General features: G+C 55.0%; 1 protein-coding gene across 5 annotated transcripts in view; it reads right to left on the reverse strand.

Moving 5' to 3' along the window:
• Positions 1-7,835, reverse strand: part of LOC132021783 (transcription factor COE4) — a 57,652-nt gene extending 49,817 nt beyond the window's left edge. For 4 of the 5 annotated variants that reach the window (XR_009405444.1, XM_059406661.1, XM_059406660.1 and 1 more), the window contains exon 1: positions 6,893-7,029. Coding sequence is in view for 4 of the 5 variants with exons in the window: in XM_059406661.1 (XP_059262644.1) it covers positions 6,893-7,029 (137 nt within the window). In the remaining variant the exon portion in view is untranslated. Of the gene's footprint in view, positions 1-6,892; positions 7,030-7,526 lie in introns of those variants that run through there. The other variant, XM_059406659.1, reaches the window with a different exon arrangement.
• Positions 7,836-16,359: the final 8,524 nt, after the last annotated feature.

Here is a 16,359-nt window from a genome sequence, read left to right on the forward strand (position 1 = left end):
TCCTTCACAGACATCCCCGGACTTCCAGGCCAAGAGTAAATTAGTGATGCTGGCAGGAGTTCCCTCTCTCATCCATCCCTCTTGGCAAATATCAGTCTGTCCTGGGTCCTGGCTGCCTGCCAGCTCCTGCCAGGCTTCTAAGGACCAGACCTGGGGAGTCTGGCCCAGGTCCCAAGTTGAACTCCCTCCACAGGGCTGCCCTCCATGCAAGAGGGGATTCCTGGGGGGAGAGGTCAGGAAACCCAGGGAGAGGATAGAGGGCAGGTACCACTGCCTGCTGCCTGCTGCCTGGGGCCTGTGGACCAGTATCCAGTGCTGCTGGTCCAGGGATGGGGAGAGGGCTGCATTGTCTCACGTGCCGGTCCCACCCCAAAGCCGGAGGGTCCGGGTGGGGGTGGGGGGCTCATTCCGCTTCTTCTAAGGCAGCCCAGCATTGGCATCATCCTGTCTTCCCCACCTTGCTGAATGGGTCTCAGGCACCCTCATCCTCTGGGGCTCATACCCACTGAGGCAAAACAACGGGACAGGTGGCTAGCTTCCAGCTTACAGACAGGGTTACCATCAAGATCAAGGACAGAACAATATGAGTATTACAGCTCCAGCTTCCCCCCACCAAACCACAAGACCAGGAGAGGACCGCAGAGTGGGCAAGACCCAGGGCACACCGAGGGCTGCTGGTCTGTGACTGTCTCCAGTCTCCCCTGTTCATACTCCTGCTGGACCAGTGAGAGAAGCTCAAGGTGAAATAGAAAAAAGTTGTGCTTTGGAAAGTCATTATCGTATTTCCTGTGAACAAGAGACGGACAATGACAGAAGGATCAGGACCTCAGCAAGAACGTGGGGGTAGCTCTGGACTATCCCTTCCTTGTCCTGGTTCCCCCGTGCGCCTCCACCCCCACCGTGCAATAGGGGACCAATCTGCACGCCTAGATACAAGGTCAAGGCCCAGAGGGAGAGGGTTGGGGAGGGGAGAGACTTCAGCTCCTCTCCCCCTTGGGAAGAGCTGATGCTCTTGTAATGAGAAAACAAACCAGGATTAAAGAACAGAAAGAAAGAGAGAGAGAGATACGCGCAGACAGCTCAGAAAATGGACACAGGGGATGCCCAGAGGTCAGAGAGCCCCTGCTGGGTGCAGACGTGTGGGAGGCGGGAGGTGTGGCTGCTCTCACTAGCTTAGAGACAGAGAGACGTGGATGAAGGCCGGTGTCTCTGATTCTGCAGTCTCCCACGGGCCGGGCCGTAGGGAGCAAGTGCAAGGATGTCTATGGATAAAGAATCCCTTATCTAAAAGGATAAAGGGAAGCAGGAGTAGAATCCCTGAAGTCTGGAGGCGCAAGGGTTCAAATGCAAACAGTTTAAGTGGGAAGTGATTCCAGCAAACACAGGGCTGGAATTGGGGAATGAGAAAGAGGAGAGGCACTCCGTAAAAGGGTGCCGCAAGTCACCGCTGTGGGCCACTGCAGCTTCTCAGTCCTGCTGGGAGCTCTGGAAACAGTCTAGAATAGAGCTTTGGAGGAGGGAACTGGGGTAGTTATCCACCAACTTCAGTTAGTCATTGGTGGAAGGCGGAGTGGCAGGGGGAGGTCCTGGGCAGTCATTTCTCAGGTACACCTGGCTCTGTGTGCAAGTGGGCAGAGCAGGCTCCGGCAGCCTAAGGAAGTCTCCAGAGCCAGGTGCTGGCAGCAGAAGCAGACCTTTCACCAAGGTGGCAGGGTACCAACCACCAGCCATCCAGAGGCCTGCAGTGTGTTAGAAGCTGGTAAGACTACAGCCCAAGGGACTGACTAAAAAATTGGCAGACAGGTATAAGAACAGCTTCCCCAGGTATATGAGTTGCTGGGGCCTATAATTCAGAGACATCTCGTTCCCTTAGCATCACTAGAGCACGAAGCATGCCACACAGACGCCTTTCTCAGATAAAGCCAGCTGAATGGCGAGAACCGCCACATTCATCACTTTTGTGAGGCTCCAAAATGAATTACACATCTCTTGGCTTTCTTTAAAAGATCGTTTTCAACAAAATGCTCAAAACAGTTTCCTATCCACTCTGGAGTGTGCCAAGGGCGGGGCATTTGCTCTTGTACTAAAGAACCCAGACACAGGAGGGGGCAGCGCTCGTTTTCATATTTCTACCGTGGCCCGCTCACCCGCGTTCCCATCTTCTGTTCTGGAATGGCCCGTGAGTTAAAAGGTGACAGTGGCAGGTGAGCATCGGTGTGCGCTGCTACTTTATGGTCTGAGGACACGTGCTTTGTAGCAAGTGTGGGTGTGCACGGGCTTCTGGAGTACGGTGCTGGGAATCCAGGTTAAAGTTGACAACAAGGACAAACCTGTCCTTCCCGGCTAGGGCCGTCAGGTGGCCTGTGTCTGGGGGATATGGGTGGGGACATGCTGGGGGCTGCAGGGTTGTCTGGCTGCTATTGCAGGGGTCCCAGTGGTCCCTGGAGACACTCCTTCCCAGGGCGGGGCAGGACCCAGCAGAGCAGCTGCTGGACCCTGCCCCAGGGTTCTAGTATGGAGAGCACTGCGCCACTCAACTGTGTCCTCACGAGGTCACTTGGGGCTCCTTACATGCCTGACTATATGCTTATAAAAAATACAAGTAATTTAAAACAAGCATCCCAAGTCCCTCAGAGGACCAGTGGCCCAGGCTGGAGTTTTGCCTCCCCCCAAAGGCATCCTTGGACCTTCTCCCTTCCCATTAGCCCCTCACTGACCTAACTCTTGCCTGCCTTGATAGCCCAAGTTTCTGAGCAGTGCCTTGACTTGGACCTGATCTGCCTGGGAATCTGGAATGCTAGGGAAATGGGGACAAGCCCTAAGGTCATCTGCAGTGGGGGGAGGCTCCCCCAAGAGGTAGAAGGAACAAAAAGCCTATGTCTCCTGCATCTCATCCCTTGTCTCACCTTTCTCTAAAATTTCTGCTACTAATTGCAGCCCTATCCCAGCCCACTACATAGGTCTCTTTTATCTCTGTGTCCGCTATTCCTCCAAGTGTCCCACTGGCCCTGCTCCCTGCAGGCCTCCCCTGGGCTCCTGGGACGGCTGGGAGCCATCAAACTGGGTCTGGCCTTCCTGGCCCCAGCCAAGATCCGTTGGCTTAACCCTGCCCAGCCCGACAGGCCCAGACCCTAGCTGTGCTACAGACCAGAAAGATAAAAGCAGCAGCCCACTGGGGCACACTCACATTGACCATGTGGTCAGGGAGAGGAACTGGAGGCTCTGAATCTGTGTCTGGAGGGGTCTGCGGGAGACGAGGCTTTGGGCTGCTTCATATTCCCTACTTCCGCTGCTGGGCAGTGGGTAGGCTCACCTGCCACAGGAAGTTATCTCAGCCACCCAGGCCCACCCAGTGGGGTGGGGAGAGGGAAAGGATCTCAGCCAGCTCTTCTTCTTGCTCTGCATTCCACCTAAAGCTTGCCCACTCTGCTTCTCTCTGCCCACCCCCTCGCCACCCACCCACAGGCCCGCCTGCCAGGTCCCAGGCTGAGGAGCGGCTATTAATTATTAAAGCAAACAAAAGCATTTCTTAGCAGGGAGGCTAGCGGGCAGCTGCTTACAGGAAAGGCAGCCCAGCTGGCTTTCTCAGGGCCTGCCTGTGTGCTGGGACCTGCTAGAGGGGGAAGGCGGGTTGGGGTCCTGCAGGAGTCTCCCTGGGCCGGGAATCCCATCAGGAGAGGAGAGTTGCTTCTGGGCTGAGCACCCCAGCAAGAGGAACACGGGCTGGGGCTGGCATGGGGTCCTTGTTTAGAGCTCCCCCCTGGGAAGATCCTGCCAGCCCTCAGGCGCCAGACTTCCCTTCCCTCCCCTCTTGCCTCCAGGGCAAGGGCATGGAGCCCCTCTCTTCCCCTACTCTTCTTTTGCTCAGAACTTCCCTTCCTGTTGGCAGAGCCTCCTTCACTGATCTTGGCAGGTTTGGGGCCGTCTCCTCCACCTCAACCTTCTGTAAAACTTGGCGTCATAAAGCTGGAAAGCAGTCGCCACCCAGTAGCTGGTTCCTAGAGTCAGGTAGATGCTGGAGACCACCAGCATAGGGAGGGGAGCCCAACAGAAAGGAATCTGGGAACTTTTTAACACGCACTCCTATTTCCTTCAGCAGATACTTGTTGCCCCCCTCTCTGCTGATTGCTCCAGCCTGTCCTGGTGCTGGGGACACAAGGACGAATAAGCCCTCATCCTTGCCCTAAAGAAAGGCACGGGCTGGTGGGGCACTGCTGATTCTGGGCTGTGGCCAGGATCTTTAGGCAGCGCTGAGAACTGTTCCTGAGGTCCAGGTGGGAGGGCACACATACAGAAGGTGCTGGGGTGCAGTGGGTCCCCAAGACTGTAAGACTTTATTCAGTGGGTAGGTGGGTGCTGGGGCCAAAAAGAGGCATTGTTAGATGCCAAGTGTTGTGCCAACGGCTAGAAGGGAGTTTGGGATTAGACAGTGGTAAGCCCTGAGTGCTGAATACTCGGGAGGAAGCAGGGGTGACTGAAGTTTTTAATCAGAGAAGGACATGATCAGAGAAGAGTTCTTCAAAAATATTGCTCTGGTCCCCCTGGGACATGGCAGATGGTTTTGGGGGAGAGGTGAGAGCCTGGGGCTGGGGTAGGGGGATAGCAGGCTGCAGCGGTAAACAGGGATAGATTAACCTTCAAGCCGGGGAGGAAACAGGTGAAGGACAGGGGTGAGCCATTGTTAAAAAGTTCACCTCAGACATGAAGAAACATCTAGGAGCCTTGACCATCAGGGGGCTGTGGGGCAAGGCATCAAAGATGACTGTCAGATACCAAGCAGGCTTGGGGAAGAGCTCTCCTGGGCAAATTTCCCAAAGGTGACAGGGACAGAAGTCAGGTAGAGGTTGGATGGAGACAGAGGTAGGGATGGGGAAAGGAATATTTGTTGCTGCTGTTGCAGGATGGAAAGACCTGAGCCGAGGAGGACGGGCTGGACTGCCGGGGGATCAAGACACTAATGGGAGAGACAATGGACCACTTCGGGAAGAATGAGGAGAAAGGATTAGCCTGCTCTTCACTGGAAGGAGGTGGTCCAGAGTCAACCAAAGGGGCCGGGGGTGTGTTCCCAATCTGTGTTCTGAGGCAGAGAAGTCTCTTGACTTGCAAATAAGAAGCCCAGGCCTGAAGAAATGCCCCTCTTCCAACGGGAGGGCTTCTGAGTCCCAGCGATGTGGTCCCCAGGACTCAGATGGGACAACTCAATGCCACTCAAGAACCCCCTCCTCCACGTGCAGACAACATTGCTGATGGTCAGATCCTCTGGGAAAAGGCCCCATCCCCACACTTCTGAACCCATACAGGCTACAAGAGCACCACCTCCTTCTTATCTGCTCCTCCCTCATCAAACCTGCTGGCTTGACACAGGGACAGAGGGTCCAGTCAGAGAGAAACAGGAACCCTAAGCCTCAGGGGTCCCCCTGGAACTCTTCACCCACTCTTACAAGGTGCTCTCACAACAGCTGGTGGTGGACAAAATGACGGAGCCTTCATTAAGGAAGAGACCATCTCAAATTAAATATAAAAACAGAACCAACAGAAAATCTGGCAGGATACAGAATTGTTTGCACAGCCCAGTAAAAAACCCACGTGAATGGGAAAAAGGATGGGAAGGAAATACACTAAAGTGTTGACAGTAGTTGTATCAGAAAGGTAGAATTTTGTTTCTTGCTTACCAATTTTTCTGGAATATACTTATATGAGTAAAACTATGTAAATTAATTCATAGCAAGCCCCTCTCCTCTTGAAGAGATGAGCTCCAGGAAGAGCCCCCCCCCAGCACTCCCTGCTGACAGTCAGCAAAGGACAGGAGTGCAGAAACAGGTTTGGCTGGCGCAGGGAACAAGATGTGTGTCTGTTAAGGCCTGAGGTTGGACTTGGACTAGAAGCCGCCACTGAGGAACAGGCCCAGGGACGGGAATGTTGGGCCCATATGCCCAGGTGATCCTCCTGCAGAATCCCTTCAGGCTCCTGCTCCAGCAGCGGCTCAGACCTCGGGGAAGCCCAGTTTCCAGGTCCCCAGGGGTCTGCAGAGTCTGCAGCGCCTTAGTCTTAACCACTGAGAACTCCAGTAGGATATCTGACTCCCCCCGCCCCCAATACCCGTGCCCCATGACCGCTCACAAGTAGGGGCACAAAAAAGTCCATGGTCAGGTGCTGTGGGGGCAGGCCAACAAACCATTTAAACTTCCTCTCCAACCCAGGAGTCCATTCCCTATCCAGGCCCTCTGCCCAGACTCCTGCAAGGCTTTGGCATAGATGCTGGGCTCCCAGGGACCCTCTGCCTCCTCCAGGGCCCGCCAGGAAACCACTTTGAGGAGAGGCGGGGCCTGAGCGCCGGGCCTGAGCCCCAATCATTCCAGCCAAAGCGACTGTCCAGCTCGCCTGTTCCCCACTCTTCAGCCCCCAGCCTCTTCTCTGGCTCCACACGCACCCCTCCTTCAACTCTGAGGGGCGTGGGAAAGCAGAAAGGGGGCTGGGTTTTGTGCCTTTCCTGGCAGAGAGCCTCGAATTGGACCAGGAGAGGCACTGGGACTGCCCATGAAGGAGGGGTTGCCTGTTACTTGACGGCCGGTGGCTGTGGGTCATGGCTCAGGGACTGCGGGCAGCGGGGACACCTTTTACTCTAGAGTCATGGACCGCCGGGCCCCTGAGCGACAGTTAGAAATCAGAAATCAGAGCTGGGACAGGGCAGAGGCGGTAGAAGCCCCGCCCCGGCCCGCCCCAGAGCCTCAGGAGGAAGCAGAGGCGCTCGGGGCAGGGTGGGCGGGAGAGCTTGCAGCGACTGTCCAGAGTTAGGGTTCCCCCACCCCTCGCCCCAGCAGCTCAGCAGGCTGAGCGAAGGCGGTGCGGAGTCGTCCAACCCGAGCGCGCCGGGTCGCGTCCGTGCGCTTACCTCTGCGCCGCGGTGCTGGCGTCCAGGATGCCCGCGCCCTGCATCCAGGAGCGCACCGAGCCCAAGCCGGCGGGCAACAGCGGCTCCTCCTTCAGGTTCAGCCCGCCGCGGGGCAGAGTGTCCTGCGCGGGGAACATAAGGGCGCGCGGTCGGTGGGCGCCCCCGCCGCCGGGAATGCGGTCCCGCCGAGGCTGCGGACGTCTCGGCTCAACCAGACCCGACGGCAGCGGGCGCCTCCAGGAGCGCAGCGCAGCGCCGGGTCCCCGCGTCTCAGTGCGCGCTCGCCTCCCGGGCGCTCCCTCGGAGAAAGCGGGTCCGCGAGCGCCGGCGCTGTCCCCTCCCCTCCCGGGGCGCGGGGCGGGGAGATGGAGGGATTCCCCCGCGGCCTGAGCGCCGGCGGGCGGACTGCGAGCGGGGCGGGGAGGGCGGGAGCGGAGCCGGCACCCGGTCCGCACGGAGGCGCCCCAGAGGCGCGCTCTGGCGGCTGCCCAGGGCCGCGGTCGTCGGAGGGGGGGCCCGAGCGCCCCAGGAGCTGCCTCCGGCGAGGCGGGGGCGCGGGGCTGCCCGCCCTTTCCCCCTCGCCCCCCCCCCAACCTCCCGCCCGCCCGCGGCGCCGGCGCGGGGCGCTGATTACCATCCGGGAGGCGGAGGCTGCGGGCGCGGAGCTCCGCGGCGGCGGCGACAGCGGCGGCAGCGGCGGCAGGAGCAGCAGCAGCCGCGCGTCCCGGGGAAAGGCAGGGGCAGCGCCGGGCCAGCAGACGCCGCCGCCGGCGGAGCCCCGCGTGCCCCGGCGCCCCGGCCCTGCCGCAGCCCCGGGCGGCAGCACCTGGAGCAGCAGCAGCAGCAACCCGGCCGACTCCCCCCGGGGCCCGGTTCCCGCGCCGCCCCGCCGCGGCCGCCGCCGGCCGCCGCTCCCCGGGGCCTGGCCGCGGGCCCGGGCCATCCCGCCGCCGCCGCCGCCGCCGCCCCCGGGGGAGCGGGAGTCGAAGGGAGGGAGCGCGGGCGGGAGGAGGGATGGCGGGAGCGGGCGGGCCCAGGGGACTGGGGGCCGGGGGAGGCGGGGGCGGGGCGGCGCGGCCGGCCGAGGGGCGGCCGGGGACGTGACATCATCGGGGGAGGAGCGGCGGGGCCCGGGCCGCCGCGGCGGGGCGGATCCTGGCGAGTCGGTCGCTGGGGCTGGGGGCTGCGGCCTGACCGAGGCCGCGGGGTGGAGCTGGAGGGACCCTCGGGCTCTGGGAGGCCCGAGCAGGGGGCAGCCAGGGCTGCGCAGCGAGGGAGCCGCGCCAAAGCCGGAGGAACGCGACACGCCGCGCTCAGAAACCTCCGCCGCCTCCGGGTCGCGGTGGGACAGTGCTCGGGCTTCTGGCCTCACCTTGCTCTCCCAAGTACCCGCCGGATTCCCCACGCTGACACCCTGTGCCTGCACTTGCTGCTCATGTTGACGCCTCCAAGCTTTTACTCTTGATGTTCTTTGCTTGCCCTTACTGTCCTCCTTGCATTTCCCCTGGCGAACCTGACCTCGCCTTAACCTCAGCCTAGGACTCAAAGCTCCCTCTTTCGGAGCCTGGGCCCCAGACCGCTGAGCGGCCTTCCTCAGCCCCTTCCCCCGGTTGCCTAAACCCAAAGCATTTTCGTTTCTAGCCTGTACCTTTCTGAAACCTCTTGATTTCTGATTGCAAGTTAGACACTTAGGGCTCAGAGTTAGGACTGGGAGCCCAACGCACCTCCTCTTTCTCCCCAGCACCCTCCTTCGCAGATTTGCAGATTTCATTCCTTTTTTTTTTTTTTTTTTTTAAGTTTCTGGCACAGAAATAATCTCACCTTTGTTCCTAGGGCAGAGCCCCTAGGTGTGTGCCCCTCACCTCACATTCTGGCTTGATGTGTCCAGGCCAAGCTTTGAAAAAGCCAGAATGAGTCCAGTATTTTCCTGCAGAACAGCACAGGGGTGGCCGGCCATGCCTGTCGCTTGCTCTCTCAGATAACCCTGGAATAACACTTTCTTGCCCAAGCTGACTCCTATCCTCTGTTGGAGGGTCTCCAAGTGTGCAGTTGGTGGTCCACCCCGACCTAGATAGGGAGCCCTGGGGGCACTGCCACGCCTCCTATCCTCCCAGAGGCTCCCCTACCTTCTCTTCTGACTTCTTTCCTCTTTGCCATCCCTCCTTCTCCATGTCCCCCTTCCCATTAACTGCAGGGGCTGTGACTCCCACCCAGACTTCTCCAAGTGTCAGCTTTTACCCTGGGTGTGATTATCAAAGGTAGGTCTCTCCTTAAGGTGAATTCTTCTGCCAGGCTCTTTCTCCACCTCCTGATTTGACTCTAGATCCCTGCTCCTCCCAGTGGGGTCCTGGACCACCAGCAACAAGATCTACCTGGGAGCTTGTTAGAAATGCAGGGTCGGGGCGCCTAGATGACTCAGTGTGTTAAGCCTCTGCCTTCAGCTCTGGTCATGGTCTCGGGGTCCTGGAATCGAGCCCCACATCAGGCTCTCTGCTCAGCGTGGAGTCTGCTTCCCTCCCCCACCCCGCTTTCTCTGCCTGCGTCTCTGCCTGCTTGTGCTCTCTGTCTGTCAAATAAATAAATAAAATCTTAAAAAAAAAAAAAAAGAAAAGAAATACAGGGTCCCAGGTTCTACCCAGGCCTGCTGAATCAGAACCCAATTTTAACAAGATCCCAGGGGATTCATGTACACTTACATTTGGGAAGTGTTGCTTTAGAGACCTTCCCCTGCCCCAGTGTTCCATACTTGATTCTCCCCTCTCTCCAACCCTCAAACATACCTCTTGCTCTCGAAATTTCCAGCAGACAGCCTACCTCTTACTTAATGGAGAGGGTCCGGGGAACGGTGGCAAGATCCCGCTGTCTCTCTCAGCCGTTCGTGGTTTCCATCCATTCTCAGTCTCATTGCCCATTCTATTCTTTCCTTGGACCCCCACTAAACATGCAGGCTCAGGGACCTCTTTACTAAGTCCCAGCTTCTGCATCTCCTGACGTTGCCCCATCTGATCTGTTTGTATCTTGATCTTCCTTTCCTCAGCTCAGACCTCCCCATTCTTAAAAAGAACCCTCCCCTTGTCCCCGCCTCCTCCTTCGACTTGTGCCCCTCCTATTTCTGAGAGTCCCCAGGAGCACTCCACCAAGGATGCCCTGCCAGCCCCCATCAAGCCACTCCCGGAGCCCTAATGGTCTGGCTCCCTTCCAGCTCTGCCGCTGTGTGCACTGCACTCAGGCCTCAGGCCCTCTGACTCCCTGCAGCCCTGGGCTCTCCAGCCCTCCTCCTTCCCACACACACCCCAGGGAAAGCCATCCTGAGGACCAGAGCTCTCTGCCTCTCTTGCTCTTGTGAGTGCCCCAGGCTGCTGGGCCATGCTTCCTTCTCCCTTCTCCCGCCAGAGAACTCATGCTGGTCTGCAGCCTCAGAGGCCGTCTTGGGGACACGATCTCCTGGTGTGGGCCTCCATCCTGCTTCTGCCAGTCCTGGTGAGCACAGAGCTGGCCTCAACTCTCGAGGAAGCACCTGCCTCCACAGGGGGTCCCTAACACAATAGCTCTATATAACCAGAAATGAGGTCGCTTGGTCTGGCAACCTAGCTCTTCCTCCTGTCCTCCTCCCTGTGTCTGTCCATGGCACCTTCTCCAGATATCCATCAGGCTTAGGAGCAGGAGCTCATCTCTGATACTAGCCCCCTGTCTCCAGCAGCCCACCCCAATCACCCTCTGTCCTCCTGCCATCACTTTCTTAGAAACTTACAAATGTCTCTAGTAGCTCCCCAAGTAGACATTTAGGGGCCAGTTTAGGGATGGTCTAAGCCCTTTGATGCCTGATCCACCTGTCTCTTGCCAGTCTTCCCTCCATTCCCTTTCTTGCCCAACGCTGAAGATCTTACTCTTTCCCAGACACAGGGTTGGAAATACCAGCCCTTTCACCTGGCTGTTCTCTCCGGGGGGTGGGGGCGGTGGGGGTGGGGGGTGGGGAGGCAGTGTCCTCACTATTGCCCTGCCTTTCTTCTCTGGGAGGCTGCAGAGTCCACATTCCTTTTCATGATGGTGGAAGGGCTTTACTGTTGCAGATCTTCGTGGTTCTGGAAGACTCTCCCCAAAGTAGACTTGGGGCAGAAAGAGGACTTAGTGGCACTGAGCTAAAGTCATCTTGGAAGGGCTCTTTACTTGGACAGTTTTCTGTTCTCTATTAACTACACAGACTAGAAAGAAATCAACCAGGATGGTGTTGGTGGCTTCCTAGGGTCTGGATCCCCAGAGAAAGGCTTTCTGGGTTAGAGCCACTGGACCAAGGGGCAAGCCTGCTGAGTGATGAGGATATCAATCGGGCCAGCAGGGAGAAGGCCGGTGAGCCAATTCTGAATCAGTCCCTGTGGTTGGAGGTAAGTATCTCTACTTTAGACCCAGCAAGGCTGGTTCTTGGAGCTCTGCATGCATTTTTATGTTTTGTGTTTTCTGGGTATCACCCTGTGGCAGTGAGAGCCTTATGAACACTCAGTGTTATCCAGAGTGAGCGACCTGGGCCGTTAGAGATGCAGGGGCAGGGACTGGGGCAGCTTGGAAGAAGGGCCCGAGCCTGAGATCAAGACAGTGTCTGTAAAGGTCAGTGGGAGCTGAATGCGTTTGCTGTACCTGCTTCAAGGTGGAAGCCTTTAGCTTTCACCTGCAACATCACAGGTGATGTGGAGGAGCATAGCATTTTTTCCTGGAAACCTGGGTCTTAAAACTGTATTTTGAAGATTTTATTTATCTATTTATTTGAGAGAGAAAGAGAGAGAGCGAGAGCGAGCACGCGTACAGGCAGGGGGGACAGCAGAGGGAGAGGGAGAAACAGACTCCCCGCCAAGCAAGGAGTCTGATGAGGGACTCAATGAGGGACTCAATCCTAGGACCCCTGGGATCGTGACCTGAGCCAAAGGCAGATGCTTAACCGACTGAGCCACCCAGGAGCCCCCAAACAGTGTTTTAGAAAACCAGCCGAACTCACTCTCTCCAAACACGGACGCAACGCGACAGAAAACAGATCTAAGGTGGTGTATTAGGCAGAAGGCTCCCGGCCAGGCTGTGTGTTGGGCCATAGCGCCCCCTGGAGGTCCCAGAGCGTCAGTTACTTGGATTCACTTTTCAAGGTCAAGTTTTCTAGATAGGCATGAACGTGAAGACAGAAAAAAAATATTAAAGCATCCACTAAATACGGTTGTCCACATGTTCCAGGAGGAAAAGGAAAATGCCTGGGGCCATCTCAGAAGATTTCTGGGTGGGTATGCTCCAGCTTTCAGCCTTCCTCCCAGTTGACTTCCTCTGTTGTTAGGGGAAACACCCACACTACATGTGTTAGTCTTGCCCTGGGGTCCCTCCCACTCCCAAATCTAGCCTGAATTACTCAGTGTTGAATAATACACAATGGGAGTCAACACTTGGGCAAAAGAGTAGAGCTCCCATCTCCAGTTTCTAGGCTGGAAGAAAGAAAAGACTGCATGTCCCTTCCATTTTCCTGGTTGTCCACACTTCTACTGATCACAAACCATCTCAAAGACAACCAGTCTCATGCTCATTGAGGAAGAGGAAGGGAACTATTTTAGCATGTAAATATAATATATACATTATATTTACACATGGGACAAGAGCAAATTCCTTTTCTTATGGTTGTGGGATGGTCAGCAGGAAAGAAAGCCATCATGTTGGAAGTAAGAGTAGGGTAAGGGGTGAGGGGAGTAGAGGAGGGTGGGAGGGTGAGAGGGTCCCATTTTTCACCTTGTTCTGGGTGAAGTACGGAGATGGCCTGGCAAAGGCCAGTTCTCCAGGAGGCTTAACCTTCAGGGACCCTCATCCTCACAGACCCCTTCCAAGGCCTTTGATATCTCCTTGCACTGTGTTCTCATGGTGATATATAATTATGTATTCAAAAGTTTGTCTTTTTCTTCTGAAAGAGCCATACCCTCTCTGGTTTTATGAGCTTCAGGCTCCCCTGAACCCCCAACCTCCCACAGGACCTGGAGTTGGGTAGGAACCATTCAGGTAAGAGATAATGAAAACCTTCAACAAAGGCAGGTCAAGGGGGGAATGAGAGGAACAGAGGAGAGAGATGCTTTCATGAGAAAGGACTGTCACTGACCGACCTGTAGCTCTTGCTGCTGGGGATTTCTGTCTCTTCTCTGGTGTCCATAGTGTTCAGAACAGTGCCTGGTGCACAAATCTTTGAATGATGACTATTTGTCTGGGGGGCAGAGGTCAGGAACTCATGACTAATTAGGTATGAGGGGGGTCATACAGGGTGCCCCAAATAGACGAACTTAGCATGCCTTCCCCCTGTCTCCCAGCCCTGCTCTGCCGCGTCACCTATACCCACTCCTGGGGTAGAAAGCATCAAGGCCTCTGCCTTTTTTTTTTTTTTTAAGATTTTATTTATTTATTTGACGGAGAGAGAGAGAGAGAGATCACAAGTAGCCAGAGAAGCAGGCAGAGGGAGAGAGGGAAGCAGGCTCCCCGATGAGCAGAGAGCCCGATGCCGGGCTCAATTCCAGGACCCTGAGATCATGACCTGAGCCAAAGGCAGAGGCTTTAACCCACTGAGCCACCCAGGCGCCCCAAGGCCTCTGCTTTTTAACCTTCAGTGGCCACTTGGCTCATTGAAGCCAGGTCCTTGGAAAACACCACAGGTGAAAAGGACTTGGGGTCTAGGGACTCAAGTAGGTATAGTTAATATAATAAAATATTCTTGCCTAATTATCCTTAGCTTCATTTCTTCCTGGGTAAGCCTGGGGTGCCGAGGGTCCATTGGTGTGATGGCTACGTGTTTAACAACCACCTCTCAAAAAAAATAAACCTGACTTGTAAACATTGGCTGATTTTCCTTTTTTTCCTTAAGATTTTTATATATTTATTATTGGACAGAGAGAGAGACACAGCCAGAGAGGGAACAGAAGCAGGGGGCATGGGAGAGGATAAAACAGGTGTTCTGCTAAGCAGGGAGCCCGCTGTGGGGCTCAGTCCCAGGACCTTGGGATCACGACCTGAGCTGAAGGCAGATGCTTAATGACTGAGCCATCCAGGCACCCCTGCATTCGCTGATTTTCATGAGCTATATTTCGGCTATGGCTCATTTCAAACGAGTAACGTGATGTGACTGGATATGTGGGGAAGAGATACACACAGCAGGTTCTTCAGAGCCCATACGAACTGAAACTAGCACACCCCGGTGTGGGCCCGGTGATAGAAGTTCCCTACCACTTGAACAGGAGTGGTGGACCAAGGGACCTCCTATTCTGGATCAGGCTGTATGTGGGCCTTTCTTTTTACTGGTGAGATTGCTTCAGGTTGGGTGAAATGTATGTAGATAATCGATTTGGCCCAAAGCCCAATTTTTTAAAAAAATTGTTCAAAAAATGCTGATTTTTAAAAATTAAGGTATAATGCAGTCATACCACATGTATACCTCGATAAAGTTTTTGCACATATATACCAATATAGCCCCTGCCTGGATTAAGATACAAGCCCTTTGCCACATCGCAGCAGCCTTTCGGGTTCCTCCTTCTTGTCAGTGCGCGCCCCATAAATGAGTTTTCTCCATTCTGGGGTTCGTCTAAATGGTATCATGCACTGTGGAGTTTTTTGTATCTGGCTTTTATTCATTGTTAGATCTGTGAAAGTTTATCCGTGTTGTCATGCGTAAGAGTCTTCCCACTTCTGTGTAGTATTCCTAGTGCTGATTTTTAATAACTTTAACTTTAATTAAAGTTTTTGTTTTCATGCTTCTCATGACTGTTTCTGTCACTCATCTATCAAACCGTGGATTCCACAGGTTGGCCCTCCTGGTCTCATACTTAGTCCCATGATGCTCTGCTTCTCCTTGGCCCTGACTCAGCATCCACCACTTCCTCACCTCCCAAAACATTGGCCATACCCCTCAGAATCCCTTCTCCGTAATTAGTCCACTTCCGCCTGTTCTCAACATTTCTTTCAATGCTTCTGTCCTCTCTAGTCTTAACTGACACCTGCATGACACTGGTTATGGACTGAATATTTATGTTCCCCTGAAATTCCTGTTCTGGGCCCTGGGAGGTGGTGGTAAAGGTTAAATGACATCACAAGGATGGGGCACTAATCGCATAGGGTTGGTGCCCTTGTGAGGAGTGGAAGGGAGAACTCTCCCCCAACCATGGGAGGACACTTGCAAGCAAGGCAGAGCGTCCTCATCAGGCAATGAATTGGCTAGCACATTGAGCTTGGACTTCCCAGCCTCCAGCACATAAGACCATAACTGTCTGTGACGCAAGCCTCTCATCCGTGGTATTTTGTCCTGGCATGACAAGGAGACAGAGCCAACACCCAAGGACAGCCCTTCACCTGAGGCCCTTTTTAGCACTGACCGTGTAAGTGTTTGGAATTTGAACTTGCCTTACTTTCAAGCTAAAAAGTTAACCTGTTACTGGATGTGAATGTTGACCTGTTAATGGAGGCTGGCTGAAGACATACGATTCCTGGATCAGAGACAATGAGCTTTATTACTCACAGCACAGCAAGTAATGAAAGCATCCTGTCAGCATCAGTTGCCTTGGCCTCCAAGTCCTCCAGGGGCCACACAGGGGAGCCCTCTGGGCGCTGTGCATGTGGTGGGCATGAGAATGGGGAAGCCGCCCCTTTTGTAGGAATCAATAAGCAAGCTCTTTGTCCTTGAAGCAACCTCAAGGTTGCTTGCTGCACACACAACCCCGAGACCTACTTCAGGCACAGTGGTCAGGGCCTTATATTCCTGGCATGCCCAGCACAAATGTACAGTGATGCACAGGGCTGATGTGGTTTGCCTCTCCCAACAATCGGCCCTGCACATTCTTGGCTGACTTGAATATTCACATGAGTATGCCGCGCCATCCGCCACGCTGATTAATCTGATCACAGAGCCTGGGACCAAAGCTGCTCAATCTGTCTCATACAGAATTTAATTAAGTCTACTATCTATAGAACTTGAAGCATCAAGATGAGGCCAACTTTGAGTATTGGCTTCAACCTGGCCACCTAGTGTCCCAGACTCAGTCACTAGTGAATGAGTCCCAAGGGCGACACAAGGGGAACAGTAGGTCTAATTTCAGATGGTTGGGAGATAGTCTAAACCCAGGTTACAATCCATTACAATTCTCACAAGTGACTTTTAGATTAATCTACTGACTTTGGATGTCACTGCCAATAATGATGGGAGGCAGTAGATGGGCCAAAAAGTAATCCCCATCCCTAAAGGAGAGCCATTCCATGGCCCACATACAAACATATGCCTCCACACATGTCACCCCAGTTCAAGATTTGCGGTGAATTCTGATTGGTATCTCCATTGTGCAGATTGGTTAAGCCCTGTGGGCAGTGTCACCAAATTGGTGCAGCCTCGGTTGCCATATATGATGACCCAAGAACACTCAGGCGACACGAAAAGCGTGTGCATCTGTACCCATCAGACCGCAACAAGGTTGTACCGG

The sequence above is a fragment of the Mustela nigripes genome, chromosome 7 (assembly GCF_022355385.1).
Source record: "Mustela nigripes isolate SB6536 chromosome 7, MUSNIG.SB6536, whole genome shotgun sequence".
NCBI classification, from domain to species: domain Eukaryota; kingdom Metazoa; phylum Chordata; class Mammalia; order Carnivora; family Mustelidae; genus Mustela; species Mustela nigripes.